General features: G+C 35.0%; 1 protein-coding gene across 1 annotated transcript in view; it reads right to left on the bottom strand.

Moving 5' to 3' along the window:
* The window catches only part of LOC131144205 (OPA3-like protein), a 60,700-nt gene extending 43,433 nt beyond the window's left edge, over nucleotides 1-17,267 (bottom strand). Inside the window, exons 1-2 of the mRNA XM_058092680.1 lie at nucleotides 16,916-17,267; nucleotides 8,445-8,579 (exon numbers count right to left, since the gene is read on the bottom strand). Of these exons, the coding sequence (XP_057948663.1) occupies nucleotides 8,445-8,579; nucleotides 16,916-17,044 (264 nt within the window). The 5' untranslated portion in view covers nucleotides 17,045-17,267. The remainder of the gene's footprint in view (nucleotides 1-8,444; nucleotides 8,580-16,915) is intronic.
* Between the last annotated feature and the right edge of the window lie 7,421 nt (nucleotides 17,268-24,688).

Below are 24,688 nucleotides of genomic sequence, written 5' to 3' on the forward strand. Positions count from 1 at the left end.
CCTATATCTATTGTTTCAGATCGAGATCCGCGTTTTACATCTCGTTTCTGGAAAAGTTTACAGGATGCCTTGGGATTGCGATTGATGTTCAGTACGTCTTTTCACCCACAGACGGATGGACAGTCGGAGAGAACTATTCAGACGTTAGAAGATATGTTGCGGGTTTGTATACTAGATTTTGGTAATAGTTGGATACGATATCTACCGCTTGTTGAATTTGCATATAACAACAATTACCAGGCGAGCATAAAGATGACACCTTATGAGGCTTTGTACGGTCGTCGGTGTCGATCTCCGTTGTACTGGGATCAGGTAGGTGAGCGGCAGATACTAGGTCCAGAACTGATTCAGCAGACCTCTGCAAAGGTCGCATTGATCAGGGAAAGAATTAAAGCAGCTCAGAGTCGACAGAAGAGTTATGTTGATACTCGTCGGCGAGAGTTGGAATTTGAAGTAGGAGATATGGTATTCTTGAGAATCGCTCCGATGAAAGGGGTGATGAGATTCGGGAAGAAGGGGAAGCTAAGTCTTCGGTATGTCGGGCCTTTTGAAATCCTTGAAAGGATAGGTTCGGTTGCTTATCTAGTGGCTTTACCTCCAGCATTATCCCGAGTTCATGATGTATTTCACGTGTCTGTACTGAGGAAGTACATACCAGATCCATCACATGTACTGAGTTACGAACCTCTAGAGATCAGTGAGGCTTAATCATATGAGGAGGTACCAGTACTGATATTAGATCAGAAAGTTCAGCAGTTACGGACTAGGGAAATACCGCTAGTGAATGTATTATGGCGTAACCATACAGTGGAGGAAGCTTCATGGGAGTTAGAGTCAGAAATACGCCAGAAGTACCCGCAGTTATTTTCGGATGGCACGTAATTATGTATAGTAGTATAGGTGGTATGGTCTTCGGGAGAGTTTTGTGTGTGTAATCTTCCGAAACATCACATTGTAACCACGGTATTCCTCCGCCATAAGCGAGGGTAGATAATAACTTCGCGCCGGAGCTGCTTTGAGGGTGGCTGCTGACTCTTCTGTAAGTCTCCGACGTAAGGTAGAGTATGCTTGGTATCAGTTGGTGAATTTCGGGGACGAAATTCTTATAAAGAGAGGAGATTGTAGTAACCCAACCCCTAAAAAAAAAAATATTTTGGAGAAGATATTTTGAAAAGAGATATTTTGAGATATTTATATATAAATATCTTGGAGGAGATATTTATTTAGATTACTTAATGGCTAAGTTAGGATTTATTCTATAAATTCTCTTATTCTCTCTCATTCTCTCATTCTCTCTCTCTCTCTCTCTCTCTCTCATTTTCTCTCTCTCTCTCTCTAAGATCCTTCGCCGTTCGTCGTCCGTTTCCAAAAATGGAGGGTACTGTGTGGATCAAAAGAGGAAACTCTACACTTTTAGTGTATCGGATCGTCGTTTCGGAGAGTTTCGGGTTTTCCCAAGAATCGACGTAGGAATCTGATCCTAATTTTGATTGGATATTTGGATAGCAGTAGAAACAATAGTAAGGTTATGTTCTGTGGTTTCAGGTTTTCAGATCTCGGGTTGTTGTTTTGGACCGTTTTCGTACGAAATTTCATTTCGAATATAAGGTAAGAGAAACTTGATTACAACAGTTATTTTGGAAAACTAAACCGCTAAAAAACTAGTTTATGTTATTATGTATGATTTAAATGCTTATTTGTGAAATTCTACGGAGTAGAAATGCCGGTTTGACGATTTTACGATTTTTGGTAAAAACGAGGATTTTAACGTGTGATCTCCAAATTTTACAAATATTGTTTATTTGTGTTTATACTATAGTAGGAGAGGCTCGATTCCTTTATTTATTTAGTTAAACTATGTATATTGAATTTCTATCATTTAGCGGGTTTTTGTATCAAACTTGTGTGATATACGTTGAAATGGAAATGAATGTATTTTCTATACTACTGATATAGAATATGGGAATGAAATTCCAATTTTTTATACTGACAATGTGATAAACAAAGGCTGGTGATACACCGAGCCGCATCAGTAAACAAAGAGGGGTAAACTGAGTGGAAAGACGCCGGTTTGAACCCGCTGGGATTATTTCTATACTATTGATATAGGGTTGAAAAATACTTTCTTTGCAGAGTTGAAATAAACTACTATTATATGATACGGCGCGATATCGTAGCTAGATGTACACGTGCAACCACACGTACTAAACGATGTGGTACCAAGATGGTCGGCTAGTAGGGTGAAACCATTGGCTGATATTGGGCCAATGGAGACAGTCGGATCGTATGTAGGTACTCAGCAGTGTCTGCACGAACAGGGCATTGGACGAGTACCAGTGCACAATCCAAGCCACGGGGTAAAACTAGTTATTGGGATATTTTGCTGTTGGTCATCTAATAAATCATTAAATGGTCGAAAGACGGATGTGGGAATTTTGTAATATGAATGATGATATACCTGATGCATTACTGTATTGAAAATATTTGATTTATATTCCAAATGTTGAATGAAAATATGCATGTATACGGTCACACACTATTGTAACTTCTTCTTCCTTACTGAGAGGTGTCTCACCCTATCTTACAACCTTTGTTTTCAGGTCCGTCCGTGCGTCGGTCCAAGTAGATAAAGGGATTGGGGTGGTTATTTTGGTTAGCTTACGTAAGCATCTAAATTTTGTACTAAACTTGATGAAAGTCTTTAGTTGGAGGGTTGTAATATGACGATTACTCTAAGTCCGAATGTATGTAAATTATGGATGTATTAGTGAACTCTGGTATAAGGCTAGTAGTAATCCCAATGGATGTTTATGTTTTTCCGCAACATTTACATCATGATTATGTATGATTTACACCCGTATGTCCCTATTTAGGGCGGGTTGTTTCCATATCTTGAACAGGTATAGGTATTCGATGTATGTGAGTGACACCTAAGTCCGTGTAAAGGGCCGGGTCGTTACAACTTGTCTGTGTTTATCTTGGGCATGACACATGGCAAATCTCACTACTTGGTCCGGCGAGATTTGTTTAAATCTCGCTAGACCAAGTAGCGAGATTACGTTAGAGTCATTCTGGGAAATACTTCCCAGAATAAGGTATTATTTAATATATTTTTCTAAAAAAAAAAAGTTAAACCGGGAAAAAACTCCGTCCTTTGGTATGTTGGTTGGCTGCACTTCACAGATTAGCTACTCTTGACAGAATTCAATCCTAGAAAAGGTTGGAATCTACCAACTGCTTATTTCGCTGCTCTAAACGGGAGACTAGGGATCACCTATTCTTTGATTGTTCAACTACATGCTCCCTAAACATTTCTTGTAACTCAAGCTCGTGGCAGGAGTTTATTACTATCCTTGGAAACACTACTGAAGCTTCTAACTGCAAACTCTCTTGGCTGCCACAATTTACGATCTTTGGAAAGCAAGGAAAAGCTATTTCTAAAAACATTACTTTTCATCCGAATGAAATCTTTCAATGTATTCTCTTATATATAAAATGAAATTGCTCTGATAATAGAAAGCCTAGGTCATTTGAAGGCTAAGGTTTTTTGGCGTGCTCTTTTGTACTATATTCCCCATTGAGCTAATATATTATCTCCTATCTTTTTCAAGAGTCAAAAAGTATGGAAATGAACTAAAAACTAGAAATAGAAACTAGCAACATTAATATTTCCAAAATTAAAAAAATTAAAAAATTAATTGAAAAAATGTTCATTTGTTCCTTTAATCAAATAAAAATTTTAAGAAAAGAACACAAATTAATAAAAATACAAAAAAAAAATACAAATTTAATAATTAAACTACAAAAGAATACAAATTTAAAATTATTTTAATAAAAATAAAAATTAATTATAGTTAAGGTCTATTCAGTATTGTTGTTATTTTTTGTTTTATGTTTTGTGCTTTTGTTTTTACATAGTGAAGAAATAGATTATAAAAACGTGCTTGTTTATGTTGTTAGTTTTTTGTTTCTATTGTCGGCTTTCAGTTGTTTGTGAAAAAACTAAAAACCAGATCATATGATTTTCCATTGTTTTGGCAACCTATTGCTAGAAATTTTAATATCGAGAAATGCTACTTTTGGATTAAATCATTCATTTTATACACTGAAAAATTAAAATTTAAATATAGTGACCATATAAATTTAAACATAGTTAAAATAAAAATATACATAAATTTAAAAAATAATAATAAAGCCAATTACAAAATATTTTCACTATTTTTAAATTGTCATGTCCAATAAATTTTTTATTATACTGTAAATTTTGAAAGTATAACAATCAAAGTAAACTAATTATAACAATTTTATTTTTATTATAGTATTTTTTAATGTGAATTATTCTACAATTTTATTAGTTTAATCATATTTTTACACTATTATTCGATTTAAAGACAAAATTCTGCATTTTTTAATTTATTTTTAATTTATTTTATTTTTATAAATATTAACCAAATAAATTGTTGGTTTCTGGTTTTTAGTTTCGATTTTTGGTTTTTGGTTTTTGTTTGTAGTTTTCATTTCTGTAATTTTTTATAGCGGTATCAAATGGCCCCTTGGCTCTCCAAGAACAATCAATTATGACAATTGAAAATGGTAAAAATATTTTTTTGACAACATTTTTTTTTTTTTTCAAATGTATTCTGGATATTGAAGTACTGCAGCTAGGTTGTCAAAAGATTCAAAACAATTTTTAATTTTTGCAAAAACAACTGAAAATCTGACAATAAAACAGGAGCATAGCAACATAAACAAATGCAAGATCATAATATGTTTCTTCATTGTACTGCAACAAAGCCACAGAAAAGGGGATAAAAAAAAAAGAGGATACGAAACAGCCCTTTTTATTGTCGTGAGCTGAGTGATTGAGAAGCGCCTATGCCATCTTTTAGACGTTTTCATTAGGAAATTAGAAAATTTATATTGAATCGGAACATTTGACAAGTTAGAGATAGTTAATTGAGATTTTTGCCCTAATATACTATCTCTTTCTCATATCTGAATTCTTAAGCATCAGCAAGGCTTGATGACATGTTACAAGTAATTGATTCAAGCCAACATGGTGCAACATTTTTCACACCAATCCAGTGCATGAACACCATTAAATGTCACAACGCCCCGGAGAAGGGTCTGGAATGGCGATGAATAATAATATTGAAATTCGATGGGAGTCACCACTAGCATGTTATTTACCTAGGTGTTAGTTCACCTAATTACTACTCATTGATTGGTCTTTAGACTAATTCTAGGCCAAGGAGCTAGTAGTCTCGGTCTGTATTTACCAAAGTTGGGATCCAGTGTTCAGTTATACGAACGGTACCTAATTAATTATAAATTATCCCTAAATTGAATCTAATGGTCATTGATTAACTCCTTTAAAATAAATAAATAAATAAAAATTCAAAAAGAAAATGAAAACTATAGCGTAATTTAGGAATGTCTAATAAGACTTCCAAATGAGGGGATCTTGTCAGATAAAACTCTCTCAAAACTAACATAGGTGAGGTCTAAAATACCTCTTTACCCTTTGTTAAATCATTGGGACGCACACACAAAAATTGGGTAAAATCATCAAATTTAAGGAAAAAGAGTCTCTTAAACATTCCTAGATTTTTTCCAAAAATTTGTAGAAATTTTTCAATATTTCCCAACATTTTACTATAATTTTCTGGGATTTTTAAAGACTTCTCCTCATTTTTTTGGTTTTTTTCTTTTTTACTTTTTTATTATTTGAGTCAAAATAACTCAAATATTTCATTTATTTTTCCTGATTTTTTCAAAAATCTTTTTTCTAATTTTCCTTGATTTTTTCCTAGTTTTTAAAAATTAATTAAAACTAATTTAAAACAAAAATAAATAAATAAACCAGCGGTTCGCAAATCAAACCGGCTCAACCGATCTAAACCGGGTCTAACACGGTTGGAACAAGTGGGCCACGTGTCCGCCCACACTGGCAACAAGTGGTCATTCCTTTTTTTTTATTCACTGTAGTAAAGTGACGTTAGTATGACATCACCTACCATGTGGCAACTCTTCATTTTTATTTTCTTTTTTTAATTTTCTGCAATAAAGTGATGTCAGCATGAGCATGTGGCATTTTCTGATTGACTCTAAATGTTTGACATGGATTGCTGACATGGCAACAATTTGGCCGTCCAAAAAAAACACAAATCGGATGGTCAAGATTGCTCCACGTTGCCCTCCAAACACACGACTCTGGTTGTGCCACGTGTCACCGTATAAACGGTGATACATGTCCCACTAACACCCATATAAAAACCTTTTTTTTCTCTCTCTTCATTTCTGCCGTTTCTTTTCTCTCTCCTTTCTTCTTTCTCTCCTTCTTTCTCCCTCTTTCTCTCTCATCTTCTTCTCTTGTAAACTCTCTCTCTCACTCCTCTCTCTTTTTCTTCCCCTTTGCTCATAGATCTCTCTCTCTGCTATGCTCCGAGATCTCTCTCTCCCTGCACAATTTCTTTTCTTCTTCTTCTTTCTCTATTCTTCCTTCTTCTTTTCTCTTTCTTCTTTCTATCTCGTTTTTTCTTTCAAATCTCGTGCCCTGTCTCTCTCTGCTCTCTCTTTTTCTTCCTCTTTCACTCTGTTTCTCGTTTTTAATTCTCACTCCATTTTCTTTTGTTTAGCATATTTGAACCAAAAAACGGAAGTGCGAATACAAAACCTCAGATGATTGTACTCAGAATCAAGATAAGCTCTCTGTCTCCTTTCTTCAAATTTTCTTTATTTGTTTTTTTATTTTTACTTTTTTTTTTTTTTTGCAATTTTTGCTGGGATTTTCTCAAGAAAATTTTTTGAATTTTCCTATGAGCCAAACAAGGCTAACCCGAGTTTTCCTACCGAGGTTGGGTTGGGGTTAAATCCGGTTAATTGAGCTTCATTGAACTGAGCTTAAAAATGGGCCCCGACTAGCTTAATCAGATAAGCTTCATGCAAATAGGCTTGGGTGTTTTATTCAATGGGTTTTAGCTAACTAGGCCGAATGAACTTAGTTTGGGTATTGGGTTAAGGCAAATTAACTGGGTTAGGCCCAATTCAATCTGAGATATTGGGCTTAGGCAAATTAACTGGGTTGGGCCCAATTCAATTTGAGATATTGGGCTTAGGCAAATTAACTGAGTTGGGCCCAATTCAGTTTGGGTATTGGGCTAAATGTTGGGTTAACGGTCAACGGGCCTGGGTCCAAATTGGACCCGGGTCTTGGGCTTTCAAGTCGGGCCCGAGTCAACGGGTCCAAGTACTGGGTCAGATCTGGGTCAATGGTTTTGAGCATTCGGGGTTAAATTATGCACACTATTTCCTACTCAATATGCTAAACACGGAATTTAAAAGTCAATATTTTGCTAGAAATTAACCAAGAGACTGGTACTTACCTCTCTCTGAGTTGTTCCTTCCCCTTTGCCTGAATTCTCTTTGAAATCTTCTGAATTCCTTACTTCAAAATCCTTCACTCTGCAACCAGAAAGTCTCTAAGTTCCTTCGATTCCAAATTCTAGTTCTGAAGCTTCAAACCTTCTAAATTCCTTTTACTACAATATGTTCCACAATTCTTCAATTCTCCAACAACTCTCTCAAATTTTGAATTCACACTAAATTTCTTGAATCCTGCAATTGTGTCTCTCCCTATATATGACTGTGTCTCAATCAGAACTCTCTGATTTTTCCCTCACAATATCCTATATGCTTCTCTCTGCAATTATTTGTCTCTGTGACTGTGTGTCCCCTCTCTCCCTCAGAAAGCCACTATTTATAGGTTTGGGGAATCAATTTAGATTAAATTTGATTGATCAATCAATCTTTAATTGATTAATCAAACTTAAAACAAATTGATAATCAAACCAATTTAAGCTGCTCAATCATGTCAATCAATTTTATTTCTGATTTCCTAACTGTTTTGTGCGTGTGTGCAGGTGTCAGCGTGGAATGGCCTCTCTTTTTTTCTTTTTTATTTTTCTGTTTTTTTTTTTTTTTTCAATGTAACATTCATTTCCTTGTATTTCAATTTTTCATTTTTATTGTATTTTCTTCATTTTATCAAAAGAAATGGTCCATGATCGCATAAATTAGCGAAAAATGATTCATATAACCGACCCCACTTAGTGGGCCTAAGGCATGGTTTTGTTGTTGTTGTATTGTATTTTCTTCATTTTATGAAATAAGAATCTATACACTTTTGTTATATTGGCCCCCGGACAAAATGGGGTGTCTACATAGTGTGTGACTCTTTGCCTTTGAAATATACGCATTTGTCATGAAACCTACATTCCAATTCGCCTAGACATGCAAAACATTCTTTTTCCATGCCTTGCATGCGTGCACATGTGTATTCTTCTCTTAGGTAGTTGTATATCAGTCACACATGGGAATACAAGACAAATTTGATAACTTCGACACCAAAAAAGAAGAACTTGGAAATTTTGAAACAAAGTTACCGAGAAGATAAAGATTTCCCCAATAAGATCTACAGCAGCTTGAACAGCTCTTTCCTCATTCAGAGGGCGAATCTCAACATCAGTTGCATGCCCGTAGATGCGCCTTTGCAAGTTTGTTGTAAATCTATGGTTTGCCTGGCACAAATACCCATATCAAGAAGAAGGCATTTTGGAGTCCACTATCCGTTCCACAAAAACTAAATTGTCGGACAAGCAAATACAGAATTACGGTTAATCTCAAATGAACACCTTAATATAGCATTTTAATTTTAGAATAAATACAAAACAAATAAAAAAACAGAGATAAAGGAATATTTAAGAAGTGAATGCACATCTCAAAGATGCAGAATCTAATCAAGCTAACTGTGCATGGCGTCATACATTGCTCCTTTGGTTTAGATGCCTAGCTCCAGAAGGACAGAGTAAGGAGCATTCTACCATTGTCAATGACACAATTAATTGCAATTCCTCAATATTTTGAATTCCTACTTTACAACTCTGATTTAAAAATAAATAGCACCTATTTTCTCAAGAATACCCATTAATCAAACAATATTCTAAGAAAGTTCATAGTGAAAGTAGGGACAAAATGTCATGTTTCATTGAATCTAAAACATTGATTGCACACTTCGAAACTAAACTTAAACTACAAAACAAATGTTTCAAATTACACTTACAAGTCATAGATTACACATATACTATGGATGCAATTTACTAGCCATAACCCATAGGCATAAACCATATCTTGCTCTGAATTCCAGTATGCTAAGGGGTGTGTATGCTCACCTGCGAGGTACATGTGTCATGCATGTAAATTTACTAATTTAGCACAATTTTCCCAGGTAAGTCAGCATAGGTGTGCGTTAAGGTAAAAATGAAGCAATTAGAACTAAGAACGACTAGGCAATAGGCTCAGATCACATTCCCACGGAAATGTGGTAAATTCATAGGAGAGTTCAGCTTGGTTTGGTTGACAAAACTGACCAATCAAAATTTGAAGTCCAGTAAATTCCGTACACTTGAAAGAGAATATTTGTTTTACCTACATACCACTATATGAAACAAAGGAAATATGATATAGTATCTATAACATGAACTTGGAATCTGAAAAACTCAGGTTCTGACGATGAAGCTCAACAAAATCACATAGCTAGTAATGCATTTTTTGTTTATCTGTGCTAATTTAAACAATCTCCATGAAGATGTAAGAATTGTCCTACTTCAATGAACCCCACTGACAGCTACATACAATTTGTTGTATTTTTGTTCCATTTCTTTTATTTATTTCATTTTATAATTGAAGCATATACCTTCTCAATAAATCAGACTGAACTGATTAACTCAATCCATTCTAGAAAAAAGTGCAGGAAGCTCTTTGAGAACATGAATTTATATTTCTACATTATATGCTTCAATCAAGAAAACCAGCAAAGTCTTAAAAAACCATCTCATAAAAGTCCATTTATATATTTTTTTTGTAAAGCAATATCACCATGCTTACCAAGAAAAAGCAAAAAAAGAAGAAATAAACAATCTTTATTGTTTAATAGCCCATGTTACTGGTTATTGATTCAGTATTTAGTATTACTGCTGTGCGTTACTGCTGGTTGTTAGTAATCATTAGTAATGGTGTGATGGTCATTGTAATGTTCATGAAGCACCTTATTAATAGAGAGGAAGACAAAACACTGCGATTAAGGTTTTCCAATTTACTAGACATTCTCAACATGGTACCAGACCATGATCCCAATACCTAAACCCTAAGTGCTGCAGCCACCACCAAACCAAGCCCTAAATCACATAACCTTATGCATGTCTGCCACTTTAGGAGGGTCATCCAAATGACCATAGGACAGAAGCAACTCAAGCAGTCACCATAAAATACAACCTTGCCATACATTGCTGCCAGTTTTTGTTTGAAAATATCCTGTCTGTTTTTCAAAAACCAACACCACAAACCAATGTTTTGAAAGGCATGAAGCAAGGCATTTTAACCTTTAATAGGATCATGCCAAGAGATAGGTATAACATTACAAAGTTCAAACTACTTTCAGGATTTAAGATGCAACTCTCAATTATTTTGGAAAGGTTGAGGTTCAAGAATTTTAGAGATCAACTCATAGTATAATGTTCCTTTGATGTAAGCATGTAGTTAAAATTTTGTAGCCAAGACTAACTTGAGATTTACTCAAAATGCGTAAGCCTCAACAAAAAGGCACACACGGTGTACGTTTTGTACAAATGCATAAGCTTTAGCATATAATATTCTGGCCTTTTCTTTGGATTGGGTATTTTAGACTGAGCTTTGAGACGTTTTAGCATGCCTCCTTTTAAGACAATTCTATGAGCCTTGGAGCCTTTCAAAACATTGTCACAAACACCCACATTTTTTTCTTAGATAATAAAAGAAGGCATATTAGATTGAGAAAGAAAAGTTGCAACCTAAGAAGACCAAAGGTCCACATGAAAAAAAAATTAATAATAAAGCTGAAAATTCAGAAAAAAAAAATCAAAAAACAAAATAAAAAATAAAAAGTAACCGAAAGGTACTCCTAACCAAGAAAACCCCTGTTCAATCCCTTTCCATCATAATTCACTGGGCACTTTAAATTTGCAAGCTCCCTCTGACCCTTCGCTTTGTAATTACCCCCATCAAAGCACACTTCAATTCCACCAGCATCACACATTTTTAAATCCAATTTATCCATTATATCTTGCGCTTCTAAGTCCTCCATTGAAATCAGCTCCACTGGTGTAGGTAAAATTCCATCATTGCACGTATTTTATTATCCAACCCACCGTTCTCAAAAATAGGAACCCCCTCCAATCCTTCCATCGGGAAAGGATGTACATATGATAGATCCCCGAGAACATCACAGGATTGTTCCCAAATCTCATCCAACAGCAAAGCACCACCACAGTTACACTCGCTGATGTCATCACTATTGTTATCTGAAAATTTCTTAGCTTCTTTTCCTTCACTTACTCCATCACTTGCTATATCCCTCATCTTAGCAAGTGTATCTATCTTCCACAATGCTCAACTCTCCTTCAGAATCTCTCCTGGTAATCTTTGGCTTTATCTCACTGGAATGCTCTCTTTCTGATTCAAATAATTTCTTCATTTCCGCAACCATCATTGCAGCCTTATGACGAGCATACACTTAAGATCCTTTGATTTTTCAGAATAAAATCCTGAAACACCAGATTTCCTTCCCAATCCAGCTTCTTCTTTTTTATTAATCCTGTTGAAACCAGCCTCTAATCCCTCTGCAAAACCAGAATCAACAGCCAATCTGGCACTTCTACTACTATCATCACTTTCTACACAAACTGAATTTAAAACAGAATTAAAATCATTTTGATTACACTCTAAAAAGTTGATCCATTCTATTTTGTATTTCAATAACATCTTGCTGTTGAATACCCACCTCTCTATGTAAATTTTTCCAATCAAAAGCGTCCTGAAATCTCATCGCCAGGAGCCCAGTCAAGCACCCTCAAGCAATGGCCGAAGGACGACAACCCTGACAAGTCGGTGTTTAAGGCTTCATTAAGCCTCCTTTTTTATTCAATCTGCTCCCACATCTTCAATCCTTTTATAATCCATAATACTAAGCTGTGGATCATTTTTTTCTTTTTCAAAACAACCAATCTTTTCTTGGTTGATTACTCATGGCACTTCATTAATGATTGTACAATGAGAATCTGTATATCAATGGTAGCTCCTCAGGGTTGTGGTGGCAAACTTAAGTGGAGTTTTTTTGTGGTTCATTCTTGTTGTTCACCTTGTTCTTAGTTGTTCTAGTTGTTTACCTTGTTAGTTGTTGGTCTTGTTTGTAGTGTTGGGATAAAGTCCATGAACCCTAAAAGCATGTTTCCTTTATTAATCACCTATTCAGCTGTAGCGTAATATATCAATCTCAGAGGAGTATTTGAGGTTCTTGCAGTATCAAGCATCCTAGCAAGCATCTTCACATTGCATTTGTTTCTCAAAAAGGTATAACTAACCTTTTTCCTGTCCTACAGAATGCCCTTGCCAATGGGTCCAATACTACAATTTAGGGAATAGGAACTGTGAATCCTACTCCTTTAATCTCTCTTTCGTATGTTATACTTGTAAACTTTTTATTAATCTTGAGTCTACTAGTAAGATTATGAACCAGTGAATTGGTTTGTAACCTTCTTTCTTGATTCAACTGTTATTCAGGATTTAAGGACAGGAAAGACGATCAGCGCGCAATGTGAAGTTGGTTGACTTTACTACTTTGAGTCGCTCTTTTGTTCTGCTACTTAAATTGTTGCTGCTAGACCACTTCAAATCCACTATGGCCTTGGCCACCTAGGCAAGTTTAAACAGCAAGTTCCCACTTTGATTTGTGTCTAATCTTGAGTGTGAATCTTGTTAGTTGCAAACGAGCCATCATGTTCCATTTACTTCAAGAGTCAATAAATGGGTGGTCAACCCTTTCATGTTAGTTTTCATTCCAATGCTTGGGGTCTTAGCTGTGTTGCGTCAAATTTGGCATTCAAATATTTTGTTACTTTTTAGTCAATTGCTACTATGGGATGACTTGGCTTAGTTTAATGAAATCTAGGTTGATTAATATCTTTCATGCTTTTTTTTTCTTAAATAAAGACTCAGTTTGCTCACTAGTCAGGATACTTTGTAGTAATAATGCTAAAGAGTATTCTAGTACTCAAAGTCATTTACCCCCCTATTGTATCATATGAATGTTTTGAAAGTATTTTGGAGTAATGTCATGCTCACAGCTAGCTCTCTTATTAAGAGAACGCCATCCTCAGTCCTTGGTGGTAAAATACCTTATTCTATTCTCTTTCCTATGGGTAATTGGCTTCTTTGTTCTAACTTCCTCCTCATATATTTGGTTATCTGAGCTTTGTCTCAATTGACTCTAGATATGGATAAGTTGGATCAAATGCTATCAAATGCATTTTTCTAGGCTACTCTCACAGGGATATCGACGCTACCTTATTTGAATCTACACCATTCTATTATGATTCCCTTATCCCTATAGATCTTGATGAGTCCCTTCTGCTGTCTAGCCTTCATATTTTAGCCTACCATCTCTATCAAACCTCCTTCTACATCTTCGTCTAGTTTGAGTCCTTCTCATTGCAATCAAGTGAACATAAGACTCAAGGGAGGAGCTTCTACTACTACACCTTTAGTTTCCTCGTTTAATGATCCAATTTTTGAAGATGTTGATCTTCCTACTACTCTCTGAAGGTGATTGCACTTGTACCCAGCATCATCAATCTCCAATTTTGTTTGCTATAGTTCTTCTCATCCTCATATTACTGTTTTGTTTGTGCTATATTCAACTGTTGCTCTTCCCAAATTTGTCTCTAAAGCCTTATCACAATCTTAGGAAATATGAACATATACCACTTCTTATGCTCATAAGTTTGCGTTTGATTGCCACTGGGTGTATATTGTGAAGGTCAATCCTAATGGTTTCATGCTTGTCTAAAGGCCCATCTTGTTGCTAAAGGATATACTTCAGTGTACGATTTGGAATATTCTAACACATTCTCTGCAATCGCCAAAATTGCCTCAATTCGTCTGTTTTATCTCCTTAATTACCACATATCATTGGCCTTTACTTCAATTAGATGTGAAGAATGCATTCACAGTGATCCTCATAAGGGAGTCCATATGGAGTAACCACCTAGATTTTTTTTCTTTTTTCTTTTTTTTCTTTTTTATTTTGTTGGATAGCAAAAGAAGTTGATGATTTCATTAGACAAGGAAGAATATATAGAAATGAGAATAAGAAATCCTACTAAATAAAAATGGAAAAAAAAAAACAAAAAACAAAAAACAAAAGGATAAAAAACAACAAACTACCAAAGCAAGCCAACCCTATTGTACAACAAAGAATCTCACTCCTTTAAAACAAACCACGCAAGTCTATTGTTCATGGGAGGCAGTGTGTTGTTTAAAAAATTCTTATATGGTCTAAAGAAATCTCCTAGAGAATGGTTTGGTAGGTCTAGTGCAATTGTGCTTGACTTTGGCCTTCAACAATGTGCAATAGATCATCATGTATTATATTGGCCTCCTACTGCCCTGTTGATTGTGGTTTATCCAAAAAATGTTTCGGACTAAAGACTTGGGTCCATTGAAATACTTCTTTAGGTGTAGAAACATCCAGATCTCATATAGGGACCATTTTTCACTTAGGAAGTATTTCCAGGTCTTTTGGGGGGGATTGAGCTATTGGGAAGCGATTTGGAAGGAGAAGATATCCCAATTCAAATTATAAATAAATTTAGATTTTTAAATCTGGGTTTTGGTTAATGGGCCTGACAAGAAGCGAGTTGTGCTTAGGCGGATTAAGAGAAACACGCAAGCAAAGCGCAAGAAGGCAGAATTAGAAGAAGGCCAGGTTTCAGACAAGACCAATGAACAGGTTTTGCAAAACCTGCTATTGAAATTATTAAAGTAGGTGAGACTCATGAGGAACAAGAGGGGGCTGGTATTATGGCAGAAACATAGAGGGCAGAACTCGATATCCAAACAGATATGAGGCTCAATCGCCAAAAAAGGGAAGTTTAAGGAAAGAGTGAAGCAACTCAATGACAGTATGCCAGAACAAACATTCCTGTTCAACGATCTCCATCTTCCCTGTTGATTGCTCTATGTGGTTTATTGCAATCCTGTGAAGATACCAGGGCAGATGGAAGTTTGTATTTTGAAACAAAAGATGAAACACAAAGGATGTGCGAATCTGAAAAAGAATTGTTATTGGATCATTTTTTGGCGTAAAATGGTTTCAGTGGGGAGGATAATTTGCCTACAAACCCAAGTTATGATGTTAAAAATGGTTCAAGAAATCAAATTGACTTGGAAAATGTTTTTTGGCTCAAATAATAGTAAGGTGAGAAAGGTAGTGAAGCCCTCTGAACCACAGGCTGGTGTTCATCATTTGAAGAACACTGGCTTCCAAGTAAGAGACTTGATAGTCATCGTTCCTATGCATCTATTTATTTAAATACATATTATCTATTAAGTGTGTGTATAATGAAGGTTCATGTGTGCCTATAAATAGACCCTAAGATATTGGCACTTCACACCAATCTTCTCACACCATTCTTTCATTGCAACTCAATCATTCACAATCTCTAAGTCTAGAGAGTTTGACAACCAACAACAATTGTTTCTATGTGGAGCTTTGAACTCTTCCATAGAGAGAGTTATACAATTCAAATCAGTATCTTGGAGGAGAAAAGTGAAGAGGAGTTATGCTGCAATGGATTGAGGGTTAAGCCAAAAATCACAAAGGGCTTGAATCTCCTTCAAGAGAGTGAGGTATTCATTACACATGCATTTAATAAATAATATGCATTTAAAAATAAACAGATACATGCGTATATATGCTGCAATTATTGTCACCAAACTGATGCAGCAGAAAAATCAGATACACAGCAGCCATACCACTTTCTTGTTTGGTATGAAAATAAATAGGCCTCTTGCCCAAAGTTGCAACTTCAATTGTTAGCCTATTCAAAGCATTAGTAATAGTCTCTGAGGCCAATGTTATTTAGGCACAAAAATTACGAGGTCATGATGGAATATTTCTTGATCAGCTGCATTAAATTGAGAAAAATTTAAATAAATATGGCTATGATAAGTGCAAGCATGCCTTCATTCCTTTTGATTTAAGTAATCACTTATTTCCTATTGAAAATGAAAATGAAGTGGTTAATCAAAAGGAACATAATAACTTTATTGATAGTCTAAGATATGCAACTAATTTAACTAGGTCTAACATTGCATATGCAGTAGGTGCACTTAGTAGATTTTTTAGCAAGCCATGTAGAGAACATTGCATGCCCTTAAGCATATAAGGAAATATTTAGCTAGTGCCAAAGATTATGGCTAGAAATTGCTGGGAATTTAGTGCAAATAAAGACTACGTAAAATACCCACATGATTCACAATTAGGTTATATTGCAGAAAAATATTTTCCTCACGGCCAAATGGGGCAGATGTAGAGTAAGTCCATCATACCCTCCCCAAATATAAGGTAATTTCATACTGAAATAATTTGCTCATTTTCTCAAGCTTCGATGTATGCAATACAAGCCCAAAAAAAGAAATTTTAAGGGAAATTTGGCTGCCCCAGATTTTAAATATATTTTGTTAACAAATATCTAATTTAAATCTTCCACTATCAAAGGATTAAAATTATTGCATTGGAGCACATATAATGTCGAACAGAGCTGCAAAAAATTTGATCAACAGCTTAAAGCAGTTCCAGTTGTCAATGTCAACAATGACAGTCAACAGGAAGCACATACTAGGAACAGAAGCGGGTAATCTATCATTAACCGAACAGGATCATTTCATAGATCAACACCAACTGAAAACTTCGTATATACGTATATAGCTCAACAGAACCAAGTTCGGAACAACCACAAGCAATGTCATAACTAAAGAGTACCTGGGCGACGTTAACGATTAAGTAGCGGAACTTGGGATGCACCCCAGCCTGCTGCTTGAGCTTGGAAGCGATGGGTTTGCTAAGAGTCTTCAACGCTAGCGTCCCGAGCTTCAATAGCGGAAGAACCATACCTCTCTCTCTCTTTCTCTCTGGATTACCAGAAGCACACCATGCGTTCGATCTTTGGCCTCTTCGAAGAAAATGAACACAAATCAGAAAAAGGGTGATGGAAAAGAAGCCGCCGTCGTTGGTTGACTTGCTCAGGAGCGAGAGTTGTTGGAAGTAAGAAATGCGAAGCAGCAAAGGTCAGAGGAAGGAGCAGAAAGGAATTTATTTTCTGTCTTTCTATTTTACTTTCTCTTTTATATAAATTTTATTATTTTAATATAATTAAATTTAAAAAAAAATATGAATAATGTGCAAAATTAAATATTTATTATTATTATAAAAATGTAGGAAATAAATAGAAAATTAAATTAAACGAGACAGAAATTTACGTGGTTTGACTATGCCTACTTCACGGGCAGATGGAATCAAAAACTTTAGTATCACGGATGGAATTAAAAGATGATTTGAAACTGGTCTTATACAAAATATCGGAACCAACCTTGTATAAGATTTTATCTCATTTCTTCTTTCTATGTATCCTACTTACTTCAAGTATGCAAGTGAGTATACAAGAATGCAATGTATATACAAGTTCGCAAAGATGTGTGTTCCAAATATGAAAGGTAGGGTGCTCTTTTATAGGACAATATGGATAACAAGGCATTTATTGGGGTGGAAGAATCAAAGTGGTGGAAGATGGGGTGACATACACATTTTTCATAACACTCCCCCTTGGATGTCACCTATATATAACTCCTGCTAAGATCTTTAAGATATCTCATTCTGATAAGATGAACCAATTTCTTGAATGTTATAGTAGGCAACGCTTTAGTGAACAAATCAATTATATTATCACTTGATCGGATCTGCTAAACATCTACATCACCATTTTTTGGAGTTCATGTGTATAGAAGAATTTTGGAGAGATATGTTTTGTTCTGTCACCCTTTATGCATCCTCTTCTTAGTTGAGATATACATGCAGTGTTGTCTTCATATAAAACTGTTGGAATATTATTGATTGATTGAAGACACAATTTGCTTTGATATGAGAAATCATTTATCTAAGAAACACGCATTATCTACTAACTTCATGGATAGCTAGTATTTCAGAATATTGGAGGATGTTGTGTAATCGTCTACTTTACTGATTTCCAAGATATAACAGTTTTTCCATAAAGAAATACATATCCAGTTTGAGATTTAGCATTGTAAGAATTAAATAGATATCCAACATCTGCATATCCTACTATTTGAGATTTGGAATCAAATGAGTATAATAGACTCAAATCAGATATACCTCTCAAATAGCGTAAAATGTGCTTAATTTCAATCCAGTGACGCCAAGTAGGAGTAGAGTTATATCTTGCTAGCAAATTTACAACAAATGCAATGTCGGTTCTTGTATAATTGGCCAGATACATTAGAGAGCAATAGCACTTAAATATGGTACTTTAGGACCAAGTAATTCATCCCCCTAATTATGAAGTTGAAATGGATCTTTCTTAACATTAAGTGATCACACCATCATTGAAGATCCTAAAGGATGAACTTTGTTGATATAGAATTGTCTTAATACATTTTCGGTATATTTAGATCGATGAACAAAAATTTCGTCATTTACATGTTCAATCTATAGGCCAAGATAATATTTTTTCTTTCCCAAATCTTTCATCTCAAATTCCGCCATTAAATAATTAGCAGCTTTAGTGAGCTATTCAAGAGTCCCAACTAAATTCAAATCATAAACATAAACAGCAATTATAGCAAATCTGGATTATGATCTTTCAATAAAAATGTATGGACAAATTGGATCATTTACGAATTCCTCATTCAATGGTACTCACTTAATCAATTGTACCACACGTGCCTAGATTGCTTTAATCTATATAAAAAATGTTGGAGTTTAATTGAATATAAATTTATAGGTTTTGCTTCAGGCAAGTTAAATCCTTTAGGGATTTTCATATAAATTTCATTATCCAACAATATGTATAGGTATGTTATTACTACATCCATAAGAAGCATGCTCATTCGTTCAGTGACTGTCATCCCAATTAAGAATCTGAAAGTGATTCCATCTATTACGGGAGAATATGTCTCCTTATAATTAATTTCAAATTTTTGCGAGAAACCTTGTGCCACAATCCTTACTTTATATCGAGTAATTTTATTATTTTTATTTTACTTGCACGCACAAATACTCATTTGTATTCAACATGTTGACTTTTTGAATCCGATCCTTATTTTGATGCTAACAAAACACATGTATCTTATGTGTCCATTTAGTGCGTGAGTAGTTCTACATGTCAGTACAAATATAAAACACAAGAGAAATGGAAGCCAAGATAGAACTTAAAGCATACATACAGCTTAGCGTATTCCATGAAGAGAAGAACAAAAGAAGAAGACGTTTATTTCTTATTGTATTGCATTTAATTTTTATATCTTTGGTCTGTAATAATGCATACATCTTGCATGATATGTTTTAAATGCTCAGATAACTGTAAATTGACCATAGGGAACCAAATGACCATAGGGCGCCCTTCGATCGACCGACGTCAAATTTTTGGGGCTAACTCTCAAAGACCATAAATTGACTTTAGGTCCAAAAATATCACATAAAAAAGTCCCCTATATCTTAGAAGTAATAATCATATGAATAGGAGTGACTTCAAAAGGGAATTATAACTTAAATGCACAATCTTTGTGTGTTCGGTTGACCGAACCAGAACACACATAGACCTTCGGACGATCGAACCACCCTAGGGTCAACAGTTGACCATTTGGTCAACCAAGTTTAAAATGAACTTCAAAGCTCTGGTTGACCGAACTGGCACATAGGAAATCTGAACACTCTGATCGACCGAACCTCCAGTTCTAATATGACTTGGTCGACAGAACTTATGAAATTTGGTTAGCCGAACTTTACTTGATCGACTGAACCTTGGAGGTTCCAAATCGCCCTAAGAAGGTTGACCGAACCTGTAGTTCAAAAGTTCCTCGATCAACTGAACTTGTGAATATGGTCAACCGAAACTCTCGGGATGGAATTTTTTAAAAGAGCTAAAAACATCATTAAATTTTAATTAAATTTTTTCAAAATACCGAGCGTGTCCCCAACGGTCATAATTTTCAGAAAATCTATAAATACATTCTCATTTGCTTTGATTAACTTCAAATTCTCTCTAAACCCTTTGTTAATCAAAGTTCCCCAAAACTATTTTAATTGCAAAAATCTCTTCTTTAGGCCAAAATTTTTCAAACTAAACTCTCAAACTCTCTTTCCATCCATTCATTTCCAAATCATTTTGTAAGAGAGTATATTTGTTTTGGGCAATTATTTTTGTATTCACATGCTATACTCTCACATACTATTTATTTTTGAAAATATAGCTTGGGTTTCTCCCGATTATTTTCAGGATAAATATTTTTCAAGATAAATTATTGATCGCACAAATATTTTCTTGAACTTAAACTCTAGATTCTCCAAGTACTTTTATTTGCAAAAATCTTTGTTGGAAAACATACTAATCATTTTTATATCCACATATTTTATTTGTGCAAATATTATTTAGATAAACACCCTTACTCTACTGAGCATAAATCATATTATAAGAGAGTGCATATTATAAGAGCTTAAATGTTGACTCACTCGAAAAATGAGCAGCTCGGAAGCTATCCCAAGCATAGGAGTTACGTCGTATAATATTAAGTCCAAGGGCTAGATCGTCTCCTCAGGAAATGCGTTTAATCTCAAATGTTACGTTTGTCCAATCGAAAATAAAAATGCACTGAACTTGGTTCAGATTCAGATTTTCAAGATCGTTCAATTTCACTTTTTATGAATTAAATGACATGTAAATTAAGGTCCTAAAACTAACATGCATTGAACTAAAGAATACTAATGGAAATCCTAATTTACCCAGGGAAACTTAACACGCGTTAGTTTAAAGATGGTCACCTAAAACATGGAATTAAAAACACCCAATGGAAACTAAACCAGAGACACACTAAAAAAAACGAACCTACTAAAAATCGAACCTTTAACACAATTAAGAGATCAAATCAAGACTCACAATTTAAATGCAAACATGAACTCAACGGAAATTTAAAAGACGTAAACAATAACGGAACACAATAAAAACACAACCTTTACTAATCATAGACCCTAACTAAATCGAATTTCGACAAAAAATAATCCGAATTTAATTAAGAATGCTAAATGAAAATAACTATCAATTAGATAAACAAAGAGATTAATTTAACAATAATGAAATACCCAACATTACTCAACTTAAACAAAAAGAAAGAAAACTCCAATAACATTAAAAAAAAAACTAAACTTTCTTCAATATTCCAAGATTCAAAGAAAAGTAAATAAAAGAAAGAAAGAAAGGAAAAGAGAGAGAGAGAGAGAGAGAGAGAGAGAGAGAGAGAGAGAGAGAGAGAGAGAAACAAATCCACGGAGCCGTGGCAACAGCTGCGGCTGTGTGTGGGTTGGTTCGCGGCTGTGGCAACAAGCTGGGCGAAGGGAAGTTGGGCTGCATTGGCCTGGCTGCGTGTGCTAGTATTGTGGAGGTCCACAGCAGTGCTGTGGCTGCTGCAGAGGATGGAGGAGCTGCTACGACTGCTGCTGCGACTGAGAACAGAGGGAAGCCAGAGGATGGGAAAAACAGAGCAGCGACAGGGGAAAGAGGAAAAAGCAGAGAGGAGAAGAAAAAGCAAGAGAAGTAACAAGAGAGGAAGAAGAAGAGAAGAAGAAGAAGAAGAAGAAGAAAACAAGGGAAAGAAGCTGTGAGAGAGAGCAGATGGAAAGAAAGAAAAATTAAAGAAGAAGAAGAAGAGGAAGAAAGGAGAGGCCCTTGCAAGAAAGCTGCGCTGGAGTTATATAAAGGAGGAACTGTGCAGCCCTACCCGGATGGGGAAATCCGACCCAATTGGGTCTGACCCGGGTTGCATGGCCGGGTCACATCACATGTCCTCATATATATATTTTATTTTTTCCATTCTCTGTTCATCATCATATTTGACCCTTCTGGAGCCTGTATCTCACAAAACGAAAAACACAAAAGTTGTAGATAATCCTTTCCTATTTTTCTAGAAATTTGAACTGTATTGATCGGAGCTCGGACGGAAAAGTTATGCATGAAATACGAACAAGTATCGGTTTTGGTTCCTAGGACTTTTCCTGCGACAAAAAATTACCAAAAATTCATAAATTATACAATAAAATTCAAGAATAATAAATTTGGCACTTTGTTAAAATATTAGACATAATTGGATATTTAATTAAAAATATAAGCCGTAAAGACCAGATTAAAGTGCCCAATTACGCAGTTTTGACGCGTAATCAAACGTGTACATCTTTGCTTGTATTTTCAGAAGTATTATCTTATACAAAAATATTTTATTGTATTGGTTGGGTTCATACTGAAAATTGAACTAGGAATTCTTAACCCCATAAGTGAGACCGATTTGGTTCAATCAGAAAATTGAACTGGGGAGTTTCAGCCCCGTAAGTGAGACCGGTTCGATTCAGCCCAAAAATTGAACTAGGATTTTTCTTGCCTCGTAAGGAGATGATGTAAACGAATTCTGCTCTACTCGTTTAAGTGAGCAGGGTTAGTGTAATCCTTGGAGGATATGCCCAAGGCGGGGATGTAGGTTGGTTTGGTCGAACCTCGATAACAAATTTCGTGTGTCGCTCTCTCCCTATCTCATTTAAATTACTGCACTTTAAATTTAGTATGTGTATGCCTATTTATTTACTGTTATATTTATTTGCATGCACATATTTAAATTAAATAAGATATACTGCACACATGTATGCATGTGCTTACGATTTAATTATTTCACATACACGTTTGTATTATGAATGAGATATAATATGTGGTGAATCGATGTAAATGTTTAATTTAGCCAAAATGTTTTAAAATTCAATTCACCCTCCTCTTGAGATCACACCAATTCCAACACAATAGGTTGGACATCTTTTAGTGTCCGGACTACAGGTTCAAAAACTTCTCTTTTTGATAGAAAGTTTAATTCTAATGTGATAGACTCTTTCCATTTTGGTTAATCACTTCTATATTGACATTCACTAACAAATTTAGGTTCAGGATCCTCATTACCTCTGTTATGTCAGTAGCTATTGCATATGCAAATGTGTTATTAACAACAACTTTAATTCTATCTCACATTTCTCCTGTATAAGGAATTGAGATCTCATTATTATTTCCAGGTACATGTCCATTTTTAAGGGATGTCTCTTTAGGAGTTTTCTCTTCAAGAGATTGGTTCCTCTTCAAGAGGTTCCACAATAGGGATTTCATTTTCAGGAGAAACGGGTTTGTGAATGTCGAATGGATTATCCACTGCTATAACCTCTTTTGGAGTGTTTACAGATTTCAATTTTCTCCTTCTAGGAGTTTTATCTTTTGCAATAGTAGGCCTTCCATGCTTAACTTGTAGTTTAAGTTTATTAGCTAGCTGTTATCCTTCAGGGACATCAATACGTGCTAGAATATTTGCAACAGGTATATGAGATTTTAATATGACCTTGGTATCTGTAAAAGAATCTAGTAATTGATTTGCAACCCCTTGCAAATGTATAACCTTCTGAACTTCAAGTTCACTTTGATTTGTGCGAGAATCTGAATGAGATAAACTCATGGCATTCAATGTGATTTCATATTGTGCTTCAGGTACTGATTTTGCTCTCCCCAATGTATGGAATACTGTTTCATCAAAATGACAATCTTGAAACCGTACTTTAAAAAATCACGTGTTAAAGGTTCAAGATATCTAATAATAGAAGAAGAATCAAAACCAGCATAGATACCAAGTTTATATTGAGGACCTATTTTAGTTCTTTGAGGAGGGGCAATAGGAACATAAACTGCACAACCAAAAGTTCTTAAATAAGAAATATCAGGTTGTTGCCCAAAAACTAATTGCATGGGTAAAAGATTATTGCAAGTAATTAGCCTTATACGAACTAAACATGCAGCTTGAAGAATAGCATGCCCCAAACTGATAAGGGCAATTTAGTCCTCATAATCATAGGTCTAGGAATGAGTTGAATTCTCTTAATAAAAGATCTAGCTAAACCATTTTGTGTATAGGTATGAGCAACGGGATGTTCAACATCTATTCCAAGTGACATGCAATAGTTATCCAAAGTTTGAGATGTAAATTCTCCAACATTATCCAAAGGAATTAATTTAATTGGATAATCGGGAAAATGAGTTCGTAATCTAATCAGTTGAGAAAGAAGTATAGCAAATGCAATATTATGAGTAAAAAGTAGAGAAACATGTGACCATCTAGTAAATGATCAATTAAAACCATAAAATATCTAAATGGTTCAAGTGGTGGATGTATTGGTTTGCATATATCACCATAAATTCTCTTTAAGAAACTCGGTGATTCAAAACTTACTTTTGAAATAGATGGTTTGACAATTAATTTCCCTTGAAAGCAAGCAGTTCACATGAAATCATTTGATAAAAGAATCTTCTAGTTCTTTAGTGGATGATCATGTGAATTCTCAATAATTCTTCACATAATTACATCTCCAGGATGTCCAAGATGATAATGCCAAAGTGTAAAAAACTTTGGGTCATTCCACTTATGGTGTAACGACCTGCTTATATATACCATT

This window comes from Malania oleifera, chromosome 12, assembly GCF_029873635.1.
Source record: "Malania oleifera isolate guangnan ecotype guangnan chromosome 12, ASM2987363v1, whole genome shotgun sequence".
NCBI lineage: Eukaryota > Viridiplantae > Streptophyta > Magnoliopsida > Santalales > Ximeniaceae > Malania > Malania oleifera.